Source organism: Pantherophis guttatus, chromosome 3 (assembly GCF_059756535.1).
Source record: "Pantherophis guttatus breed Tessera chromosome 3, ASM5975653v1, whole genome shotgun sequence".
Classification (NCBI taxonomy): Eukaryota; Metazoa; Chordata; class Lepidosauria; order Squamata; family Colubridae; genus Pantherophis; species Pantherophis guttatus.
In genome coordinates, this window is record NC_142065.1 from 198171295 (window position 1) to 198197644 (window position 26350).

The following is a 26350-nucleotide window of genomic DNA, read 5'->3' on the forward strand; positions in this document are numbered from 1 at the left end:
TCTGGGAAATGAAGTCCACAAGTCATAAAGGGGCCATCATTGCCCACCCCTGGTCTAAGCTATCCCAGTCAGTCATATAAATATAAATAAGCATTATTCTATAGGAAAACATTCCCCTCCCCCCATTTAATTATTGCTAGCAGCAAGTGGCAAATGAAAGATCAGAGAACTTAAAACTACCCACGTCTCATTTTTACCAAATGGATCTGGTTTCCTAGCATTTCTAAGAAAAGCTTCTGGTATAATTTATACATTGTGAGGCTGTGAAGGAATTTCACCACTTTCCGAAAACCTTGAATTGTTGTTTTGGGGAAGTGGTACGATTTCAGATACTTCAGTCCAAACATCAAGCTCTTCATGGTGTCTTGGTCTTTATTTTTTATCCTCCACAAATTCAAAAGCTTCAGAATTGGCTCTGTGGATTTGCACATCCTAAAAATCTCTTCAGTTTCTTCTCTGCCTACATTTTTCCCTGGCAAATTTTCCATCAGCATATGGATCTGCTCAAGGGTGATGTTGAGATGGCCAATGTGCTTTAAGACATTATTTTCACAAAGATCAATACCTAAAAAAAAAAAGAGAGAGAGAGAGAATTAAATTTGTTTAGTTCTCTTCATTAAGGTCACAAAAATATGATTGAACCTATCTCCCTACAATGCTGATAGATGTAAGCCCTTCTTTCTGTCAATACTTTCTTGAAATCTACCCTACAAATTAAAACCAATAAAAGGGGAAATCTGAGTATATGAATACAATGCCATCTGGGCTGATTAGATTCCATATAGCTATAACAAGCTCAGATTTCTCTAAAAGAATTTTCATTTTGTACCCAGTCATTTTTTAAAAAAAACATTTTTTATTTTATAGACAAACAAACATACAGTACATAATCAATCATTCAGTGTATCATCTGAGTAGATCTTTTGTGCTTCTTCTTACTCCTCCAATATTTATCATATCATTTCATTTATTGTGACATTTCTCCCACATTTCTTACTTTTCTATTAATACATTTATCTATCTCCTTTCTCCTCTTTCTTCTTTGCTCATTTTGTTATAACATTGCCCTATATATTCTCTAACCAATAAAATTGCCGCCATATCTTAAAGTATTCCGATTCCTCTCTTTCTTTAATTGCCAAAGTCAATCTATTCATTTCTGCACAATCCAATATTTTCTTAATTACTTCTCCCTCTGTAGGAATTTTCTCTGCTTTCCATCTTTGCGCAAATGCTATCCTCGCTGCAGTTATAACATGTATAATCAAATATGTAATTTTTTTACTAAATTTCTCTGGTAAGATACCCAATAGGAACAGTTCAGGTTTTAGATCCATATGTTGTTGTATCATTTCTTCTAACCATGTTTTAATTTTAATCCAATAATTTCTCGCTTCTGGACATGTCCACCACATAAGATAATACGATCCTGGTGTCTGATGGCATTTCCAAAGTCATTTTGTGAAATGATTAAAGGCATGGGCTAGAAACCAGGAGGCTGGGAGTTCTAGTCCTGCCAGGCGCAAAACCAGCTGGCTTGTACCAGTTCCTCTCTCTCTCAGCTCAAGGAAAAAGAAAATGACAAATCACTTCCCAAAAATGTTACCAAAAAAACTCGTGCACAGATTTGTCTATGTAGTCATCAAAAGTCAAGATTAACTTGAAAGCACTGAAAAGTCACTGCTGAAGTGAAATTAAGTTGTCAGAAAATATTTTGGGTGTGTGCTTTCAAGTCAGTGTCGACTCCTAGTAACTGCTTGGACAAGTCCTTGCAGTTGTTTTGGCAAGATTTCAGAAGTGGTTTGCCATTTTCTGCTTCCAAGGGCTGAGAGAGAGTGACTGGCCCTGCTAGCTTCATGCCTATAATGGGACTACAACTCACTGGTTTCTAACCCAGTGCCTTTACCACTAACATCAAACTGGCTCTAGAACTCAATACCTCTAAGAAATTTTCTCTCCCCTTTGTCATGATCTTGCCTTTTTAATGCATTTCCTCATGGTCACAATCTAACTGCTTTTACCCATCTTGAGGTTACTTTGGGTGATATCCCAGTAAGGGAGGAAACTCTGTTTTAATATCAACACACCTACTGTATTTCCCCCCAAATAAGACCCTGCCTTATATTTTTTTGAACCCCAAAATAAGCGCTTGGCCTTATTTTTGGGGAGGTCTTATTATTTTGGGGTGCATGGAGCAAGATGGGGCTCCTCTTACCATCTTACCTGATTTCCAGCTCTGCATTTAAATATTTTCCGGGAGGGCTTATTTTCGGGGGGGAGGCTTATTTTAGCGCATGCGCTCAAAAGCTCAATTAGGCTTATTATCAGGGGATGTCTTATTTTCGGGGAAACAGGGTAATAATAATTTTAACCTGTCCTATAACTGAACTAAGGATGAGACATGAAGGCAACTTCATGGAGAAATAGCAGGGAGGAAGTTATGGCATCTTTATGTAATGCTTAGGAGTACAGTAGTGGCCAAAATTGTGGAAGCCTTTTGGGAAAAGTGTATTTTTGAGGTTTGATGGCTAATAACACCTTTTTTTTTTTTTGTGGAGTTTCAAGATAATCATATTCCACTTCTGGAATGGCCTGGGAATAGCCCAGACCTTAACTTCATTGAAAATCTATGGAGCCGACTAAAGAAACTTGTTAGTCAGAAGCGACCCAGCAATGAAACCCAGTTAATAGAAGCAATCATTCAATCTTGGTTTCATATGATAACAGCTGCAGAACTAAAAGACTTGGTTCACTCCATGGGAAGACGTTGTAAGGCCATAATTCATGCTAAAGGTTACCCAACTAAATATTAACTGACATGGTGATAATTTTTGTATCTCTCATTTTTTCTACGGTGATAATTTTTGTATATCTCGTTTTTTTTCTACGTGTTCCACTTTTCTTCTTTATACTGTAACTGCTATTCTAATAGCAAATCCTTCATAAAAGTCATTGCATTACATTCTTTATTAAATTATCTTTCCATTGATATATAATTTTATGGTATTACTCAAAAAAAAAATGGTGTTATTAGATAGTTTTAGAAAATACACTTTTCCCAAAAGGTTTCCACAATTTTGGCCACTATTATAAGTGGAAAGCCACAGAAAGCTAATTTCAAATTTTTTTAAAAAGGACATTTATTTGAAAACCCTAACCTTGAAAGCATTTTTAATGCAATCACTTTTTAAGGAGGTGATTGTAGTCACCTCCACCTAGTCCAAATGCTAAAGATAAGGAATGACAGTTCTTATCTTGCTCCAGGCTGCTATAAATACTGCAGTCAAAGAAAATCCCCTCAACCTACTGAGCACTAAAAGCAAAGAAGAAAAGAGAAAGGGAGAAGCTACCCAATTATCCGCTGCTTTGCACTTGGTCTCCTACTTGCATACACTCAGTTCTCCAGCGCCTAACTAAAAGATACAAAACGTGGCCACGTGGCTTATGCACTCAGAAGCTGCTCTGATTACTGAGGTGAGAACCACAATGGCCACCTTCAACTGATCGCTTTAACTGTTGTGGTGATTTAATCTATACTCGGGAACAAACATCTTACATAAACGGATCAGTGGTGGGTTTCAAATTTTTTTTACTACCAGTTCTGTGGGCATGGCTTGGTGGGTGTGGCAGGGGAAGGATACTATAAAATCTCCATTCACCCCCCCAATCCGGGGGAAGGATACTGCAAAATCCCCATTTCCTCCCGATCAGCTGGGACTCAGGAGGCAGAGAATAGATGGGGGCGGGGCCAGTCAGAATTTTTACTACCGGTTCTCCGAACTGCTCAAAATTTCCGCTACCGGTTCTCCAGAACTGGTCAGAACCTGCAGAAACTCACCTCTGAAATGGACCCAGTGGGTAAACATAATTTCTTGCTTTTCTTTAGTACGTACCTTGGACAATATTCTTGACTGTACCATGGCCCTTATTTTGCTCTTTCCATAACTTCAGTAGCTGAAACGTCTGATCTTGCAGGCTACTCTTCTGTTTAATTATTTCTCTGTTTTCAAGACTGATCCTCACCCCAGGCAGACTGTCCATGAGGGTGTTCAGCCAGGTGGAAGATAGTTTTTTAGGCACGATGAACCTGAAGAACGCTTCTTCACACAAGGTGACATCTAAAAGCATACAGATACTGACTTTAAAATCAGGACATTAACCTCTGGGGCAACTGTCAAAAACTGCTGTGAGAAAGTACAGTACGGTTTTTCTAAAAGCTACCATCCTACGAAGACCAACAGGGATTGGGCCCTACTGAAAAAGAATGGGATTTATTTTGATCTTAACACTTTGCAAGTGTTAACAGAGCGCTTCCTTTGGAGGGCAAAGTGTATAAAAATATCCTTTTGAAGCAGGATGGCACTCACTTCAAACAGAGCAGCTGCACTGCGTTGCTTCCCTGGAGGAAGTGAGACTCTAGATTTGCTCAGCAGAAGATTCACAGAGCACCCCAACAAAGAGAAGGTGTCACTCCAGGCTGCGACAAGCCAGAGAGTGTTGCTGTGCAAAGTTCTTATAATTCTTATAATAATTCCCTCAACACTGTCAAACTATTTACTAAGTCTGCACTACTATTAATCTTCTCATCATTCCCACCACCCATTTCCTCCCACTTATGACTGTATGAATGTAACTTTGTTGCTTGTATCCTTAAGATTTATATTGATATTGTTTCCTGATTGCTTATTTGTTCCCTATGACTATCATTAAGTGTTGTATCTTATGATTCTTTTTATTTTATTTTATTTTATTTATTTTTATTTGATTTATATGCCGCCCTTCTCCGGAGACTCAGGGCGGCTTACAATGTGTTAAGCAATAGCCTTCATACTTTTGTATATTTATACAAAGTCAGCTTATTGCCCCCACAAACTGGGTCCTCAATTTACCTACCTTAGAAAGGATGGAAGGCTGAGTCAACCTTGAGCCTGGCGAGATTCGATCTTACTTTTAATTGCAGACAGCTGGTGTTAAATTACAGTGTTTCTGTCTGTTGAGCTAAACCAGGCCATTCTTGATGAACATATCTTTTCTTTTATGTACACGGAGAGCATATGCACCAAGACAAATTCCTTGTGTGTCCAATCACACTTGGCCAATAAAAAATTCTATTCTATTCTATTCTATTCTATTCTATTCTATTCTATTCTATTCTATTCTATTCTATAATGATTTTTTTTTAAAGGCAAAGACAATGAGGTTAACAGAATGGAGAAAAAGCCCAATGCTGTTTTGAATTGAAAAGATGTGTTTGCGATCCGTATCAATTTCATAGTTACTTATTTCATAGAATCCTAAATTTGAAAGAATTTTAGAGGTCATTTAGTTCAATCATGCTTTGAAGGCAGGATCCGCCAGAATATCTTTTGACAGATGACATTCCAGATTCTGGTCTGAAACGTCAACCAAAGGATAGCCCCAAATTTCTGTTGCTAAGTGAGACAGTTGGGAAATGAATTTTGCCTCATTTGACGGCCTTTCTTGCCACAATGTCAGTGTGAATCACTGCAGTTGTCGAGATAGTAACCTGGTGGCTAAGTGAATCTGGCTTTCTAGTTGACTTTGCTTGTCAAGAAGGTTGCAAAAGGTGAGCCCGTGAGTCTGAATTTTGATCACATGCTCATGAGGATGCTGCAAGGGTGGAAGGGTGGAAAATGGTCATAACTCATTTTTTTCAATGACGTTGTAACTTTGAATGGTCACTAAATGGACTGTTGTAAGACAAGGACTACCTTGTTGTGGCTCTGTTGCCTGAGCCTGGGCTATCGACAGATGCAGACTCTGAGAGTGAGGGGGAGGAGTTGGCAAGGCCTCCCTCTCCAGGACCCTCCTCTCTGGCAATGCCTCCGGAGGACACCGAAGGCCAAATGATAGGCTCAGAGCCAAGCACGTCCCCGCAGCCACAGGTGGACAGCAACGAGGAAAATAAGTGCTGGCTGGACCCTCGCCAGAGGCGCAGGGAGAAGCATGCGCAGCAGAGGGGAAGGCGTGCCAGAGATTAGCTGAGTCACTGGACCACACCCCACAGGCTATAAAAGGGAGTGTGGCGGCCATTCGGACTCTGTGACGGACAAAGCTAATCTCTGGTGAGGCACTTTGCACCTTCGGACACAACACCTATTTGCTGTGGATTTAATTACAAACTGGACTATTCAAACTGTGTGTATTTTTGTCTGTGTTATCGGAGTAAAAGTTTTTGGCAGGCAGCCACGGAGTTGCTGCCAAGTTCCTTATCACTGACGTTGAGTGTTTGAAGAGTTTATTTAACCCTCGGCTGGCTGGTTGGGTGTGTGCATGGTACGGGGACAGAACATACCTGTATTTGCCTAGTTCACATGACGTTCTATTCGTTTCCATTATACCAGAGGTCTTCAAACTTGGCAGCTTTAAGACTTGTGGACTTCAACTCCCAGAATTCTCCAGCCAGCTATGCTTTAAGACTTGTGGACTTCAACTCCCAGAATTCTCCAGCCAGCTATGCTTTAAGACTTGTGGACTTCAACTCCCAGAATTCTCCAGCCAGCATAGCTGGCTGGAGAATTCTGGGAGTTGAAGTCCACAAGTCTTAAAGCTGCCAAGTTTGAAGAGCCCTGCGTTATACAGTCAGAAAGGTCCTCCTGATATTTAGTCTGAAACTATTTTCATGCAGATTCAACCCATTGGTTTTGCTTCTCTCCTCACAGGTAATAATGAATAAATCCATTCTATCTCTTCTCTATGAGAATCCTTCCACCGGACAATAATTTTCCAATCTGCATATTAGACAGGTAGGTATAATATACAAAATCAACACTAAATAAATTCTCACTGTGTTTCTAACTGCAGGTCAGCTGTGAACTCATGAGGAATTTCATTACAGGTAGTCCTCGACTTACAACAAGTTCATTTACTGACCGCTCAATGTTACCACGGCACCGAAAAAAGTGACTTCTGACTATTTTTCACACTTATGACCATTCCAGCATCTCCATGGTCACACAATCAAAATTTTGGATGCTCGGCAACTGGTTCATATGACAAGCAAAGCCGCTGAGGAAACCAGATTCATTTAACAACCGTGTTACTAAGTTAACCAATGCAACGATTCACTTAACAACTGTGGCAAGGAAAGTCGTAAAGTAGGACAAACTCACTTATAGCAAATGTTTCACTTAGCAACATAAATGTTGGGCTCCATTGTGGTCGTAACTTGAGGACTACCTGTATTTTCTGTTTTGAATCATATACACACCGATTCCACATTGCTGATTCAATTTGTCACTGTCTTCTCCCTGGCACACATTGTCGTGTGTGGAGTCTCCCTTCTGCACCAATTTGAGACTCAGGGCGCTGCAGTTAGTATGCATTTGACAAGCAGCTTTGGATGATGTATCATTAGAGAAATATCCTTCTGGGCATCTCTCGCAAACGGTGTTGCTTTCAGGGGTACCTGCAGAAAAGGAAAGAGATTTTTTTTTAAAAAAAAAACGATTTATCAATCACTTTGTTTATAGCACTTCAAGAATTTCCCATTCACTAATGGCCACAACACCAAGGATAGAAATGAAAAAACAATCTGATTTTCTTTGAAAGAGGAAAGACTGGTATCCAGCATATTTTGGTAGATTAATGTTTCAAATCTCACCCTGATCTTTTGGTTTTGTAAAAAAAATAATAATAATAATTCAGAAAACTCCCCAGAGAAAGGAGCTATTTCACTTCAGAAGGTGACAGAAAATATTATTTGTATTTCGTCCAGGTTAAATGAAAAACAATAACACTGCACAAAGAAATCCTATTATAGGAAGAATAGTATTTTTCAACTACATAGCTTTTAAATGAAACGTTCAGCCAGATGATTCATACAAAACTAGTCTGACTCAATCAGAAACTATATCATCCATCTATCTATCTATCTATCTATCTATCTATCTATCTATCTATCTATCTATCTATCTATCTATCTATCTGCCCATCCATCCATCCATCCATCCATTAGTGGTGGGTTTCAAAAATTTTTACTACCGGTTCTGTGGCTGTGGTTTGGTGGGCATGGCAGGGGAAGGTTACTGCAAAATCCCCATTTCCTCCCAATCAGCTGGAACTTGGGAGGCAGAGAATAGATGGGGGTGGGGCCAGTCAGAATTTTTACTACCGGTTCTCTGAACTACTCATAATTTCCGCTACTGGTTCTCCAGAACTGGTCAGAACCTGCTAAAACTCACCTCTGCCATCCATCCATCCATCCATCCATCCATCCATCCATCCATCCATCCATCTATCAATCTATCCATCTATCTATCTATTGCTCTGTATACATCTCTCTCTCTATCTCTCTCTCTATCTCTCTCTCAATCTATCTCTCTCCATCTCTCTCCATCTATTTCATCTATCATAAACATTAGGCACTTCAACAATGATTAGAAAAAGATACTTTGGAATATATGAGCTTATATAAAATCAGAAGTGCAACTAATTAAACCAATTGCATCTTTTCCCAAGATTTCCCAAGATGTCTTATACAGCTTCCGTATGATCCTGAGAAAAAGCATGGCTTCTTTAAAAACTGGGAGACAAGTGCCGCACTGCCACATATTGTCATCGAATAACTTTTGGGGAGGAAGAGGGAGGAACAGGAGGGAGGGGGAGGGAGGAGGAGGAGGAGGAAGAAGAAGAAATTCAGATGATGCTGGTTACTGGATAGCCCACCTAACTCCTAAATTCCAAAACTGTAGTTAATCAGCTGATTCCTTCCCCCCCACCAAGGATAAAATTAGCATCAGCATCTTGTCTCTGGCTGGCTTGAGACAATGAAGCCACACAGCTCTCTGGTTTGGCATTTCCTAATTATCCACATTCTGCATTTCTCCTAAATGAGCCAGAATACCTGCTGAGCCATAATGTGTCTTCAGAGTACTGACAGGAAGTAACATGCCAAAAAAGAGGCTGTTATTTTAATATTCCACCACCTTATGTCAGAAAGTTGATGGAACTGTGGGAAATTCAAAATGGCAGATTGTTATTACCCATTCCTGTTGTCAAATACAAAGAGAATAGCAGCTGTTAGAAGGGCTGATGAAGAAACTGGTGCTTTTGTCCCCACTGATAACACCACTGATAAAACAGTTCCTAAACACTTTTAATGAATTCTCCCCTTTTTATTCTGGACACTGAAATCAATTCTATTGTGTCATTCAGCAGACAACAAATATTATTTTCCTTGAAGCTGGCTTTTGAAACTATTCCCGTGTGAGTTTCATGGAGCAAGTCAACCCTACATTATAGCCTGTTGATGCTTAACAACCCTAATCTCTTACACAATTTGGAAGCAGAAAAGGGAGAGTTTATCAACCAGCTGGCGTTTTATAATTTCATGGTCACTCTTTCATAGATGGCTTTGGGGCTTCCAACTTGATCAGATAGATTTAAGCTTCTTCTGAGCAAATTTCCATTTGTGTAATAAATCAAAGAAAATGGTTGTTTTTCCAAACCCACTTGTATACATATCTATTTGTTGTTTTTATGGGAAAAAATCCTTGCTGAGAATGATGTAGAATTGTTGTTGTTGTTGTTGTTGTTGTTGTTGTTGTTGTTATCTTTGACCAAAAGATAGAATTAGGTAACTTATGTACTTGGAAACACTAAATGAGTCTCCACAGACTTTTAAAGGCAAGTTATAATTTATTAAGGTAGCTCTGTAAAGGTTATGTATTGATTCTACTTTCAGGTGACTAGATAACTATGAAATTTTCCAAGATAAAATAAAAGGTATTGCAAACTAACATGTCAGATACTATATATTACTGGTGGTGGTTGTGTTTTCTTCCCTAGGATAATCAAGTTATTTTTCAGAGCAATTGTTTTTTGTGCGCTCTTTTTTAAATTAAAATATTTGCAAAAGTAAATTAAATTTGGGGTTGAGAACAAAGGCTGTTATTGTCACTATGCTCACATGGAACTTGCAGTGGAAAATATTATCATCATAAACACTATTATGCAGAAAAACAGACGCTGTGGCAAAGTACTGTTGCAGATGCCATGCAGGCCATTTCTTCCAATTTTGTTTAGGCTTTTTAGGTCATATGAAGCACAGATTGAGATGAACTTTAGTTCTCACCCACAAGAGCTAAAAATGGGAGGTGGTTTAATTTTGTGGAATCTCTAGGGCAGTGATGGCTAACCTTTTCCGGGCTGAGTGTCCAAAGTGCGCACGCATGCATGCACAAATGCATGCACGTGCACCCGAACCCCCAAAATGCAATGTGCCTGCAGCCCCCGCGCATGTGCCTTGCCCCCACACATGTACATGTGCCTCCCCACGCGCCCCACCTCCCACACATGTGCATATGCCCCCTGCATGCACCCCACCCCCCGTGCATGCACGGCAGAGACCCAAAGACCAGCTGGCTGGTGAGAGGCGCATTCGCATGCACATGTGCAGCAGAGCTGAACTGGGGCAATGGCTCACATGCCATCAGAGAGGGCACTGCGTGCCACCTCTGGCACGTGTGCCACAGGTTCACCATCACGGCCCTAGGGCCTTTTATGGGGCTGATTCATTACAGACTTAAAGAAACAGCTGAAACTTCCCTTTAAAGAAGATCTTCTGTTTGATCAGCTGAATCAAAAATACCCCAAATATTGTGGTCTTTTCTTCATCCTGTTGATCTTCTATCTAGGCCAGGGGTGTCAAACTCACATCGTCATGGCAGTGTCACATGACATAGCAGGACTTTTTTTCCCCCCTTCACTAAATTGAGCATGGGTGTGGCCAGTGTATTATGCACCTGGCCCATGGACTGGGAGTTTGACAGCTCTGATCTAGCAGACCCATTCTAACTTTCATTTGGTACTCCAACGCTGCAACATATTCACTTTTCATCAGGATAACTACAATACAGTGGTGGGTTGCCCCCGGTTCGGTCCGGTTCTATAGAACCGGTAGTAAAACCGTCGGGAGGCTCCGTCCACCTGCCACAATGTCATCATGGGTGATCTGCGCATGCGCAGAAGTTGCGAGCCGGTAGTAAAGTAAGTTGAACCCAACCCTGCTACAATGGCCTCTATGTGGGATCAGAATTAGTACCCAGGCTCTCCACATATGGAAGCACTTTTCATTGAAATATTGGTCCAGACTGGAAACCATCAAATGGATTAGGAGGCATAAAACTTGCAAGACGTTATGTAGATTAGCTTCAAAAAAAAATACTTATTCACAACATTCTCCCCATTTTGCTTCAGAACTCTGAAAATGAAGCCAATATTTTAAGGTGCTTTTTTCTTTTCAGTCTTCCTCCATGTATATTACTAGAAACTGGGAGACCATGAATTCTAGTACTGCTTTAAATACAAGGCCAGCTAGGTGACTTTGGGCCAGTCACTCTCTGTCACTCCTAAAGGATTTCCAAAAAGCAATTTCCAAAAATGTTGCCAATGGATTTGTCCAAATAGCCAAGATTCACTTGAAGATACATGTTTATTTAGTAGGTCCAAAATTTAGTTGCTTTCCAAACTTGTCAGTTATACTTGAATGAGGCTGTGTTAAAAATACCATACTATGTTTGCAAATATAACTTGCTAAAATGATTTCTTGAGGCAGATACAGCAATAATTAATTTTGTTGTTGTTTGTTGCGAAGTCGTGTCTGACCCATCACAACCCCATAGACGTTTCTCCAGGCTTTTCTGTCCTCTACCATCCTCTGGAATCCATTTAAGCTCATGCCTACTGCTTCAGTGACTCCATCCAGCCACCTCATTCTCTATCGTCCCTTTCTTCTTTTGCCCTCAATCTTTCCCAGCATTAGGCTCTTCTCCAGTGAGTCCTTCCTTCTCATTAGGCGGCCAAGGTATTTGAGTTTCATCTTCAGGATCTGGCCTTCTAAAGAGCAGTCAGGGTTAATCTCCTCTAGGATTGACCGGTTTGATCGCCTTGCAGTCCAAGGGACTCGTAGGAGTCTTCTCCAGCACCATAGTTCAAAGGCCTCAATTCTTTGGTGCTCAGCCTTTCTCATGGTCCAACTTTCACAGCCATACATTGCAACTGGGAAAACCATAGCCTTGACTATATGTACTTTTGTTGGCAGGGTGATGCTTTTTAGTATGCTATCTAGATTTGCCATAGCTTTCCTCCCCGGGAGCAACGTCTTTTAATTTCTTGGCTGCAGTCCCCATCTGCGGTGATCTTGGAGCCCAGGAAAATAAAAGCTGTCACTACCTCCATTTCTTCCCCATCTATTTGCCCAATAATTAATACATGGAAGCTATTGCTGGTCAGCAGTTTTCAAATAAAAGGAATAAAATAGGAGAGCACAAATAACCAGTCCATGATTTGAAGATCAGCAAAATGCAATACAAACCAATATGTTATATGGAAAGTATAATAGCAAGTATCTTTAGATTTTTCTATGTTCTATACCATAAACAAAATACTTTATTTGAAACATAAGTTGGGTTTGGGTTTTTTTGCATGTCAGATTTGAACTCTAAGAATGCTTACATCTTTGTCAGTATAGGAAATCCTCTTTATGTACGACCTACTGTATTTGTCCCTGTATTTGTAGGGACGCGGTGGCTCAGTGGCTAAGACGTTGAGCTTGTCGACCGAAAGGTCGGAAGTTCAGCGGTTCGAATCGCTACTGCTGCATACTCACCTACTATGAGTTCCCATTACTTGTCCCCGCTTCTGCCAACCTAGCAGTTCGAAAGCACGTAAAAAATGCAAGTAGAAAAATAGGGACCAACTTTGCTGGGAAGGTAACAGTGTTCCGTGTGCCTTTGGTGTTTACTCATGCCAGCTACATGACCACGGAGACGTCTTCGGACAGCGCTATCTCTTCAGCTTTGAAACGGAAATGAGCACTGCCCCCTATAGTCAGGAACGACTAGCACATATGAACCTAGCACATATGTGCGAGGGGAACCTTTACCTTTACTGTATTTGTTTCCTTCAGTGTTAGAAGATGCATCACACTTTAAATGAAAAGTCTGTTCAATAAACTATGGTAAATGATGGAAGTAGTAGAGAATGAGCCATTGTGAGGTGTTTATTAGCTTTGAACAACAATTTGTACAGGGTGTTTTAAATGCAGATCGTATTCATGCTTAACTTCAGTCTAAATTCTGAAATTTGTCCATTCAGTGACAGATTACATTTTTCCTTCCCCATCAACATCCCTTTCAAAATACATTTAATATGGTCTTAATTTTGACTGAAATGCAGGATACTGCCAATTTTTCTTTCAAAAGAACTCCTTACAGCTTTGGGTTGGTCTTTTTCCTTCTACAAGGATCATTTGTGATGCAGGAAATTAATGATGTCCATTCAGGTATGATGACTTTCACTGATACCCTGATACTGTTATAATTATTCTCCTAGTGCTATATCAATTAACACTTCTATTGTCTGCCAAGGCACACAAGGCCCTGGAATCGCCTTCTTCCCAATGAAAAATGTTATTAGTTATCACCCATGAATATTGCATCTCAGATAATGTTCCCATGAAAGAGGGCACTCCATCATGTTACTCAGTGGAATGCAATTTGCAACCGCCGTTAGATTAGTCATTATCATACAAGAAGAATATTTTGTTCAGCTGCCAGCAACATTCCTTTTGGTAACAGTCCGAGGAGACAGTTCTTGCAAGTTCTCACAAGAAATATACCATCCATCATGTTCATTTGAGCATGCTTATTTAGGAAGTGTTCAAAGCCAGGTGGATGTTTGTTTTTACAGTTCCAAGCAGATGGCAAAAATAGTAAGCTTAGTAAGAGCTTTTTCTTACTTGCATCTAACCACTACTTAAGTATATCCTAGTAACTTCTTTTTGATGTTGTTCTCATGACATTGCTTTCATCTGATCGTATCTCCTGCCTCAGATGGTTTTAAATTATTACAGATGCAGATTAACAGAGTTGGAAGGGACCTTGTAGGTCATCTAGTCCAACCCCCCACCCAAGCAGGAGACCCTATGCCATTTCTGACAAATGGCAGTCCAATCTCTTCTTGAAAGCCTCCAGTGATGAAGCTCCAACAACTTCCAAAAGCAACTTCTGTTCCACTGGTTGATTGTTCTCACTGTCAGAAAATTTGTCCTTATTTCTAGGTTGAATCTCTCCTTGATCAGTTTCCATCTATTGTTCCTTGTCTGGCTTTCAGGTGCCTTGGAAAATAGCTTGACCCCCTCCTCTCTGTGGCAGCCCCTCAAATATTGGAACACTGCTATCAGGTCTCCCCTGGTCCTTCTCTTCACTAGACTAGCCATGCCCAGTTCCTGTAATGGTTCGTCATATGTTCCCTAATCATCCTGATTCATTCATTCCTACCTGTACCAATATTAATGTAGGGTGGGTCCTTGGTGCTCTCTGAGCTTGGTTGTTTTCTTACAGACATTACCTTACCTAACGAAATAATATCCTCATGTTGCTGGACACGTTAAATCTTGTGTGGCATTACTTAGATAGCTTTTAGGCTCCTAGTTGGAGTTCCAAAAGACTTCTGTCATGGCTGCCATCCTATTTGTTTATTCTTTGTACTACGCTATTCTTTGATTAATAGAAACAGAATAATTATACCATAATTTTAAAAAATAACAAAATCAAATGCAGTTAATATATTAGTTCATGCCGTGCTGTTATTTGCTTAGCGTGATCTTTACTCCAATTGCTAGCCATTCTAGCATACTGTCTTTTCAATAAATTCTGCCTCAATTAGATCAGTCTATGTTTTTGTTTTGTTTTAATCTTTAAAGGTAAAGGTTCCCCTCACACATATGTGCTAGTCGTTCCTGACTCTAGGAGGCGGTGCTCATCTCCGTTTCAAAGCCGAAGAGCCAGCGCTGTCTGAAAATGTCTCCGTGGTCATGTGGCCGGCATGACTAAATGCCAAAGGTGCATGGAACGCTGTTACCTTCCCACCAAAGGTGGTCCCTATTTTTCTACTTGCATTTTTTACGTGCTACTGAACTGCTAGGTTGGCAGAAGCTGGGACAAGTAACGGGAGCTCACCCCTTATGCGACACTAGGGATTCAAACCCCTGAACTGCCAACCTTTCGATTGACAAGCTCACCGTCTTAGCCGCTGAGTCAGCGCATCCCCATTTAATCTTTAGGATAGGATAAACCAGAGTTTACTCTTTTATCATAACACCTGGCTGGTTAGGAGCAGTAACTTTTCCATCTAATTGTCCAGAAGATATTTTTTACTCACCCTAAGTGACCCTGAAACAGCTTTTGATGGTTGAGCAATCTTGAAATCATCTCTTGAAAAGAAGAACATACATACCTTTTCGAACGACGCCAAATCCAGGAGGACATGCTGTGTGCTTCAAACAGAATTCAAGGTTGAGGTATCGTCCTTCTACACACTCACAGACACGGTTTCTGGTGCTGGTGCATTTGATCTTTTCGTATTGCAGTTCCTGGCATATCACATTGCAGTAGTGACATCTTTCATTATTGTTCCATTCATCTGCATAAGATTGATCCGGACAAGGAGCACATTCCGTCTTCGCCGACGCTGTACAGTGCTGTTTGACATAGGTTCCTGGGGGACATTGGTCGCACATCAGCTGGCGGGAGGTGATAGGATCATAATGGAGATACTTTGGAGGAAGAGTTTCCTGGACTGTCCACTTGACTGAGATGTCCAATAACTAATAAAATTAAATTAAAGCATTTTTATTTGATTTATTTTTATTTGATTTATTTTTGGATTTATATACTGCCCTACTCCCAAAGGACTCAGGGCGGTGAACACACATAATACAAAATTTAAAAAATAATATAAAAACACATTAAATATTTGGCCCAAACAAATTAAAACACCCCTATTGTTTTAAAACAAATTAACAATTAACAATTAAAAGGAAGTTAGGCCAGGCCAGCCTGTTGAAATAAAATAAAGTTTTATTTCATAAAGTTTATTGCATAAAATAAAGTTTTAAAGTTGTTGTTGTTGTTGTTGTTGTTGTTGTTGTTGTTATTATTATTATTATTATTATTATTATTATTATTATATACTTTATTCATTAAACATGAAACTCAGTCAACTGAACATTCAAAAATGCATCACAAATACCATTGACTGGTGCTAATGGTTGATATGGGTTGCTGCCAGCGTCCTAGGTATCAAACAAGTACCTACCATGTTTCCCCCAAAATAAGACACTGTCTTATATTTTTTGAACCCCGAAATAAGCGCTTGGCCTTATTTTCGGAGACGTCTTATTATTTTGGGGCACGTGGAGCAAGATGGGGATCCTCTTGTTGTGTTAACTGATTTCCAGCTCTGCGTTTAAATATTTTTGGGGAGGACTTATTTTTGGATGGAGGCTTATTTTAGCGTATGCACTCAAAAGCCTGATTGGACTTATTATCAGAGGATGTCTTATTTTGGGGGAAACAGGGTATTATTATTATTATTATTATTATTATTATTATTATTATTATTCAATCTTTAGTGAGATTCACAGCCTTTGAGGCTGGTTAATAGCTCAGCAGCTCGAGTGCTAACCAAGGACCTAGGAACTGTTAAGGTATCGTCGGAGGATGTAAGCTGTTCCGAGTAAGGTGGTTTTTTGTAGAGTCAAAATGTTCAAGTCTGGCAAATTTAGAATTTCTAAATAGCGGGGTAGCTCTTTGGGTATTGCTCCAAGGGCTCCAATTACAATCGGGACAACACAAGATTTCTTTTTCCACAGTCGCTCAACTTCAATTGTTATTATTATTCAATTATTATAAATAATTATTCAATTATTATAAATAACTTCTATTATTATTATTATCATCATCATCATCATCATCATCATCATCATCATCATCATCTTTATTCATTAAATATGAACTCAGTCAACTGAACATTCAAAAATGCATCACAAATACCATTGACTGGTGCTAATGGTTGATACGGGTTGCTGCCAGCATCCTAGGTATCAACCAAGTACCTTCTTAAGATGTATGATGTTCCAAGTAGTGCAGTTGTTGTTGTTGTTGTTGTTATATTATTATTATTGCAATACATTGATGGTGCCCTCAAGTACTAAGTCATCCTTTATAACTGTGATTTGGCTGGATTAACACATTGAATTATGTGTTTTGAACCATATTTTGAAACCATATTTTGAAACCAACATCATAGTATGTTAAAAAAATAAAAATTTCAACAATGCTAGATCAAGATCTATCACACCGAAACTGGGGTCCCACAAGTGGCACGTTACTAGAAAATAATTATTGCTACGTAAGATCTCAGATATTTGTCACAGACCATTATGACAAATTTTATCATCTCTGCCTGTCAACTTCAACCAATTTTCATATACAGTAACCTTCCATTGTATTAGTTAGCCTGAAATGTTGTCATAATATATCTAATTAAAAACTACAGATGTTATCTTTCAAACTTTTAAAAACACTCCAGTATTGTACAAAGAGTTATTATTTCCTTTTTAGAAAACCTTCTCTGGATTAAGAAGCTAACGATGCCCTTGAAGTGATGTCCCAGTGCCTGGAGGCCGTGCAGGCCTGGATGGGGAGAAACAGGCTCCGACTCAACCCTTCCAAGACCAAGTGGCTGTGGCTTCCAGCGTCCCGATATAGCCAGCTGGTGCCATCGCTGGCTATTGGGGGCGAATCACTGGCCCCCACGGAGAGGGCTCGCAACTTAGGCGTCCTCTTGGACGCACGGCTGTCTTTAGAAGAGCATATGACGGCCGTGGCCAGGGGGGCTTTTTATCAGGTTCGCCTGATATGCTCGTTGCATCCCTTTCTGGATCGGGACTCCCTACGCACGGTCACTCAAGCACTCGTCACTTCCCGCCTGGACTACTGCAATGCTCTCTACACGGGGCTCCCCTTGGGGTGCACCCGGAGGCTGCAGTTGGTCCAGAACGCGGCCACGCGGGGGATTATGGGAGCAATGGGGCGCTCACATATAACACCTCTCCCGCGCGAGCTGCACTGGCTTGGAAGTTGGCCAATGAGAAGATGAGAATTGGGGAACAGAAAGGGAAGGGTTTGGGGGTCAGAGGGTTAGTATCGGCTACGACGAAATCGGGGCCAGATCTGTCATACTCAATAAATGGAATATTTCAGCAAAGATTAATTGTTTGGGAGTGCAATTTATTTGAGATGACATCGAAACCTGACAGGCATTATATAGTATCACTTGTCACGATCTTGATTCTGTCCCTCTGTTAAGGCAGCCTAGGATTGCATTGCATTGGCATTTTTTGGCTGCTGTCATGCACCGCTGGCACATATTTAAGGGATTGTCCACTAGGACTGTGAGATCCCTCTCACAGTTACTGCTGTTGAGCCAAATTTCATCTAGTCTGTACCTGTACATTTGTTTTTTCTTGCCTAAATGTAACACCTTACTTTTTTTTCTACACTGAATTTCATTTTGTTAAATAGGGCCTAGTATTCAAATAAAAAAGCTAAGGGTAATTGCACCTCTACCGTTATCATCAAAATAACATGAATGACAGTTCAGTTCAAAGGAGGCTTGACTTCTATCCTTTTGGGGCCTCGCCAGAAGAGATTTTGGAAAATTACATTCCATTAATTGAATTCTGGACTTTCGCAAAAGTTTTCCCCCTGATCTTCAAATGAAAGCCAATGTTACCCTTGTGAAATAAATACAGATTGGATGGCAATGACCAACTCAGTCCATATTCCTTCAAGTATCTTTTTTTTTTCCTCTTTCAATCACGGCCTTGTGATTTTTTTTTTTAAATAAAAAACTAGTTTTTTCAACATTGATTATATGCTTCGGTTTTGGGTTTTTCACCCAGACCACAGAAGAATGCTTGGATTTACTAAAACAGATAAAGCATTCTCTGTTTGGAATTGCAAACACATCCTGAAACCTAGTTTTTCTTTGATGACAGCTGCCAAGGGCTGGGCAAGCGCCAAGGCAAATCTGTAAATTCTGGCATTCGCTTTTCTACATTATGTAAGAACATTGTAATTGCCTTCAGGCAAAAATCCAGTTTGGCTCTCATTCTAGCCAACAAATGGGAGCTCACCAGCATTACGTAAACTTGATTATCCCCAAACCTCTAATTTTTTTGGCTAATATTCAGGGAGATAAGTGTCCTGGTGATAGAGATTCAGTTCAGCTATCACAGCCAATAACTAATAAACAATTAATCTGTTCTGATTTCTCCTCTTTTCAACGCTCTTAAAAGTGAACAAAGGCCACCAAATCATGACGGTGAGCTATTACATATTATGGGAAGAAGAAAAGTTTGTTATTCGTTTAAGCCTTGATACAGTTTTGAAAAAGCTTTTGAATGGATAAAGCAATTTTTAAAAAATAGGCCGTGTTTCTCAAGTTTCCTATCTTAAAACACACACACATACACACAAAGGGAAGAAAAAAGGGGAGGGGGACTGTGGATGGAAACAAACAAACCTGAATCCTCAATATTGGCAATCTTTTATGTCATATGTATAAACCGAACCAAACTGTTCAGTTTCTCTATTTACTTCTCTAGTTTGAAGGAACAATTGCTGGACCACAGTTCCTTGGCTCATTTGTTAATCTTGCACTAATCAATTTCACTGACTCAATACTTATATTAGAGAAATGAGTGGTGCGGTGGCCTAGAGGTAGAGCTCTTGCTTCACAATCAGGAGGCTGTGAGTTTGATACTAGGTAGAGGCAGATATTTCTCTTTCTGGGCACGATGAGAATATAACTCTGCATTGGCGACAGGAAAGGAATCCGGGCAGTAAACACTCAGCTCCATTCAGTTGCCTAGACTCTATCCTGCAAAGGATTACGGGGTCATTAAAAGAAGATGATGAATACTTATATTATAGAAATAGGATTCCCTCTATTTTGTTAGTTTATTCATTATAATATCTTGAAAAGGTATATAACAGCTGTACTTATGATCATCGTCCAGAAAAGCTCAGAAATCTGGAATTAGGTGAGCAGTCCTCTATCTAATGAACTCATCGCTCTGTTTGAAAGACAAACCAGTTCAAGTCCAGTTTGCAAAGACAGTTCCATGGGACCAGAGGGTCCAGCCATTTCCATTCTATAAGGTAGCAGGGAGGTGGGGAAGATGACAGAGGATGAAACAAACATAGCCAGCTATTGACCTGAGATACCGCAGAAAACTAGATTGTAGAGCAGTTGGCCATCATGATCGTGTTATACTGCCATCTTCACTCATGGCAATAGATAGATAGGTGTCTATTTGTGGCCACTTTGATGCAGAATAGTGAACATTCATTTGTTGAGGACAGAACTTGTTATGGTGAGGGACCTTTTTCCTACAACCTGGAAAAATGGAAGCCTAATGCCTTGCTGTGTCAGACAAGTCCAGTCCTGAAGACAAGAAGAGCTGCCTGAGAGAAAACAACCTGGGGAGATCAATCCTGAAGAAAGCAGGTCTAGATTAGAGATCTTGCCAAAAGTGCCTCCTTCACTACCCTGCTTCTACACCCCTTGACAGTCTGCGAAGCATACAGTATATATACCCATCAATCCATGAGAGAATCACCATCTCCCAGGTGAATGCAGGAGGTGGAGAGAAGAGACAGATTACTGGAGAGCATTATTGGGAGTAGTACTCTCTTTGGAAATACGCTATTGCTCCAAGGAGCCAATGATATTCACTCCAAGGAGCACCAGGACAGAAGCTTATGGGGCTAAAGATTTTGCCTCGTTTACTCAAATGCTAAACTGCATTCATGGATAGCCTGGCCTACATTCTTCTTGAAATGACATCATCTTTTACTACCTGGATACATCAAGGTATTTTATGACTGTGTAAAATCTACACCATCCAAGAATTAGCTACTAACTCAATTTAGTGCCGACCAATAGTAGTAGTGGTGGGGTGAGCTCCCGTTACTTGTCCCAGCTTCTGCCAACCTAGCAGTTCGAAAGCACGTAAAAAATGCAAGTAGAAAAATAGAGACCACCTTTGGTGGGAAGGTAACAGCGTTCCGTGCGCCTTCGGTGCTTAGTCATGCCAGCCACATGACCACAGAGATGTCTTCAGACAGAGCTGGCTCTTCGGCTTTGAAATGGAGATGAGCACTGCCCCCTAGAGTTGGGAATGACTAGCACATATGTGCGAGGGGAACCTTTACCTTTACCTAATAGTAGTAGCTTCATATTTAACCCAATAAAAATGCAAAGAATATAAGTATATTTTCTCCCTCTGAACCTTGCTGCAAATAATGAGCCATGGCTTCAAATGTATCCTGTTCTATCAACTGCTCTAAGGTTTCATGTGGGAGTTTGGCCCATATTTGTCTACCTATATATGTGGGTAGGACAGTTTTTAACATTTTATACTTGATATTTCTGTGGAAACATACAGAAATGAGACTCGGTGGCTGAGCATATGGCTATTGGTATGTCTGCAGAGGGTGTCTGTTTAATCTCTATTGTCCCCACTTTGGTTATCAATCTGAAAGTCCTTTGGCTGTCTTAAGTAAGAATCCTTACTTAAGACCGAATTCATTTCAACGCTACTTCTTTTCTATTGCATTCTGTATCAGTATGTTTCTGCATTAGATTTTTAACCACTGAAGTCAAAGATCCACTAGGCAAGACTGTATAGAGAAAGCTCGGATATTAAAATCTCTCTCTGATGCACCAAGCGCTCCATGGCATGGGACCTGGGTACCTTCGAGACCAACTTCTGCCACCAATAGCCTCCCACCGGCCAGTTCGCTCCCACAGAGAGGGTCTCCTCAGGGTGCCATTGGCCAAGTTATGTCGGCTGGCGACACCCAGGGGGAGGGCCTTCTCTGTGGGAGCCCCTGCCCTGTGGAATGAACTGGCCCTGGAAATGCGCAAGATCTCCGACCTCCGGGTATTTCGTTGTGCACTCAAGACCCTGTTGTTCCGCCAGGCTGGGCTATCAACATAACAATTTTAAATTGGGTTTTAAATTCTTGGGGTTTTAAATTGAGCCGAATTCATTTAATAATTTTAAACTATTTTAACTGATGTTGTCTTGTGTTTTTAATAGGCTGTACACCGCCCTGAGTCCTTCAGGAGAAGGGCGGTATAGAAATAAAATTATTCTATTCTATTCTATTCTATTCTATTCTATTCTATTCTATTCTATTCTATTCTATTCTATTCTATTCTATTCTATTCTATTCTATTCTATTCTATTTATTTGACCTCTAGCTTTACTTTCCTCCAGGAAATCAAAGCAGCATACACAACACTTCCATTTTCCCCCCATGATAATAATCATATCAAGTTGGATAGCCTGAGAGAGGGTGATTGGTTCAAGGTCATCTTGTAAGTTTCCAGGGCTGAAGAACTTACACCTGGACCTTCCCCCGTCAAAAGCCCCAATCACTACCCTGCAAATGTTTGGATTGCACTGCCTGGCATTCTTCATCCTAAAAAACTAGAGCAGGATCAAATCTCATTAGTATTTGGATAAGGAACCATTCAGAAGTACAAGTGCTGTAGGCTAGCCTTGAAGTGTAAGAAACATTGCAATCATAAATATATCCACACTGATGCCAAGAAATTGACACAGAACTTTAACAGAGTAACAGAGTTGGAAGGGACCTTGTAGTTCATCTAGTCCAACCCCCTGCCCAAGCAGGAGACCCTACACCATTTCTACAGATGGCTATCCAGTCTCTTCTTGAAAGCTTCCAGTGATGAAGCTCCTACAACCTCTGAAGGCAAGCTGTTCCATTGGTTGATTGCTCTCACTGTCAGAAAATTTCTCCTTATTTCTAGGTTGAATCTCTCCTTGATCAGTTTCCATCCATTATTCCTTGTCTGGCCTTTGGGTGCTTTTGGAAATAGCTTGACCCCTTCCTCTCTGTGGCAGCCCCTCAAATATTGGAAGACTTCTATCCTGTCTCCCCTGGTCCTTCTCTTCACTAGACTAGCCATGCCCAGATCCTGTAACCATTCATCATATGTTTTAGCCTCCAGTCCCCTAATCATCCTGGTTGCTCTTCTCTGCACTCTTTCTAGAGTCTCAACATCTTTTTTACAGTGTGGTGACCAAAACTGGACGCAGTACTCTAGGTATGGTCTTACGAAGGCTTTATTAGAATGGAATTAGTACCTCACTTGATCTTGATTGAACCCCTTTGTTAATACAATTTAGGATTGCATTGGCTTTTTTGGCCAATGCAATCCTAAATTGCATTAACAGAGGGATTTGTTTGATTCTTTTTTGAAGATCCAAACCAGGATGACTGTGAAGGTACCAACTTTGGCTCAACCTAAAGGAGAGTTTACCTGAAACAGCGAGATAAAACATTAAGCCATCTTTTTTTAAACTGGAGCAGAACCCCCATTAGATGTTAGAAGCAACATTCAGTAGCTTTAATCATCTCTTCCTATTGCTCAGTATCTTCAGCAGGTGGCAGCACCTGGCTGACTTAATTAAAACCTGATGAGAAACCAAAGGGGATGAATGCCTTTTATCCCTGTGAAACCTTTCTTGTGCTTAGATTTCATAAAGGTAATGAAACCAAACTAGAGAATGCTGTTGCAACTGTTTTAAGATTGCCAGGGTGCTATGCCAAAATACACCGTACAGGTAGTCCTCAACTTACAACAGTTCATTTACTGACCATTCAAAGTTACAACAGCACTGAAAAAATGTGACTGACGACCATTTTTTTTCCACACTTAAGACCAAGCAAGGTCAACGGGGAAGCCAGATTCAGTTAAAAACGTGTTCCTAACCGCACAACTCCCATGGTTCGCTTAACAACTGTGGTGAAAAATGTCATAAAATGGGGCAAAACTCACTTAACAAATGTTTCACTTAGCGACATAAATGCTGGGCTCAATTGTGGTCGTAACTCGAGAACTACCTGTAGTAGTCAATCAGAGGAGCCTGTATTTCCTGATTCAGACAAAATTAAGTCTTTAAAAATTATCTAGATGCTCCAGACCAGGGATGATATAACTCATGGCCCATGGGCCGGATGCGTCACATGCTGCTCATACCCACCTCTGGTTTAGCGAAGGGGAAAAAGTCGCAGTACTGCAGGCTACTTCTGCTGACTGCCTGCAATTTGGCAGTTCAATCCTCACCAGCTCAAGGTTGACTTAGCCTTCCATCCTTCCAAGGTTGGTAAAATGAGGACCCAGATTGTTGGGGGCAATATGCCAACTCTGTAAACCTCTTAGAGGGGGATGTAAAGTGGTATATAAGTCTAACTGCTATTGCTATTTCAACGGAGATAGTCCAGTTGGACCTTTTTTTATCTCCATATCTTGTACTTATGTTTTCTTGGGGCAGGGAGTAACACAAATCAACTGCAAAGTTTTTCTTTATAACCACTGGGGAAATGAGGCTTGAGCAAGACATTTCTTATCGGATGGAATTCCATTCAAAAACAAAATCTAATCTATATAAAAATCAGAGCTCAAGGACTTTTATTGTCTGAAAAGCTTCCGACTCGGTGAAAGATATTATTAATTCACCGGTTATACACATGAAACAAAGTTGGCAGGAAATAAAGGCAGCATTCGCAGTTATTTTATCAAACAGCCTTTGCTTTCTTTTCCCAAAATGAAATATATTGAATATATAGCTTCAAAACAACACTAGGGCATTACCATTCCTTGCTATGGGCTGATTCTGTGATAAATTACATTTATAGATATTGATTCTCCCAGGGTGGGATATAAATTCAGTAGATGATCCCCATTGTAATTCCATAATAGAGCAGCTCAAGAAGTTGAAGAATAGGCAGCACTTAATGGTGCATATAATCGTTTACTGGTTCTAAAGTATCTATGGAACTTTTCTATTCTCTTCAATGTCACTGGGAGCTCTGTATACACAGCTAGATATGAAAATGCCCAAAGATTTGTAGTTATTTACTAGGAGGAAGCAGTAGAAGGAGAGAGATCCAGGTTCTGTGCTTGGCTTCTCTCAATATCATGACAGATCTCTGTTTTGAGACTCTGGAGAATATTTCCCCTACACAGTAGATAATGCTGGGAAAGATAGCTCAATGGTCTGACTCTGTATCCAGCAGCCTCTTACATCCATACAGACCCATTTAAAATTAAGGACACCGATGCTCTATCCAATGGTGGGATTCAGCCAGTTCGCACCACTTCGGGAGAACCGGTTGTTAACTTTCTGAACAGTTTGGCACACTGGTTGTTGGAAGAAATCATTAGGGCAGACAACCGGTTGTTAAATTACCTGAATCCCACCACTGGCTCTATCCCAGAGGTTGCCAACCTTTCGGACCTCGTGGACCTCTAAATTCATAATTTTAAATCCCGCGGACCACTAATATGAATTTTTTAAAAAGATAAATAGTATTTAGTGCAATATAAAAAATGCAAATAATTTTTTTGCCGACCACCAAAATGTTCTCGTGGAGCACCAGTTGGAGACCGCTGCCCTATCCAGTTCCATCCCATAGATTTTTGCTTGCTGTCCCGTAGCTTACAACCACACAGACAATCATGGTCTATCGGCCAGCTAATGACATTTGCAATGGTTTTAGTCCTGTCATGTGAAGATACAATGAGGTTCAGAAGATACTCCTTTTTCCAAAAAAAAAAGTCAGGGAAACATTTCCTTTACCTCTAGAAACAAAAGGGAGCTTGCCCCAAATTTGACAACACTGTCAAATAATTTGCTAAGACTGTATTACTAGTATTCTTCTCTTCCTTACTAGTATCTATCTCTTCCCACTTATTACTATAACCACGTTGCTTGTATCTTTACAATTTATATTGTTTTTGTTTCCTAGTACGATTTGATCGCTTATTAGTAACCTTGTCTATCACTAAGTGTTGTATCTTTTTATTCTTGATGAATGTATTTTATTCTCCTCATGTACACTGAGGGCATAAATACCAAAGACAAATTCCTTGTGTGTCCAATCATACTTGGCCAATAAAGAATTCTATTCTATTCTATTCTATTTGCTCCAACAGACCAAAGCCCTACTAAAGACTTAAGAGGCAAACACAGCTTTAAAGAAACAGAGAGAAATAACCTCATTACTTTGTTTGCACTTTCCAAAGCAACCGTCAGCCTTGAGGCAAAGACTTACCAGCAGCGTGCAGCACAGAAATTTGGTCATTGCACCGGCGGCGTTACAACTCTTAAGAAGCTGGAAAGGCAATCGGATAGCCGGGGAAGTAGCAGCTTGCAAACAGGACCTCGACACATTTAAGCCTCGTTTATATATATTTCTGTGACCCCCATGCAGCAGGAAAACGTGGCTCAGCTTAAAATCCTCCCTCCCTCCCCATGATCAATTTCTTTCAGGTTTTTTTTTTTAAAGGAACCTGTTGATGATTTCATGCAACTTCTTAACCACAGGTTCTGGGAGGGCAGAGAGAGAGGGAGGAGGAGGAGGAGAAGAGGAGGAGG

The 26350-nt window shown here is 40.3% G+C and overlaps 1 protein-coding gene across 1 annotated transcript; it reads right to left on the minus strand.

Moving 5' to 3' along the window:
- On the minus strand, positions 1-26350 carry TNFRSF11B (TNF receptor superfamily member 11b). The gene is made up of 5 exons (XM_060681686.2): positions 26028-26350; positions 15262-15631; positions 7232-7429; positions 3894-4118; positions 1-565 (listed from the first exon to the last, which is right to left on the minus strand). The coding sequence occupies exons 1-5, from the start codon at positions 26055-26057 to the stop codon at positions 177-179; spliced, it is 1212 nt and encodes a 403-aa protein (XP_060537669.2). The 5' UTR covers positions 26058-26350; the 3' UTR covers positions 1-176.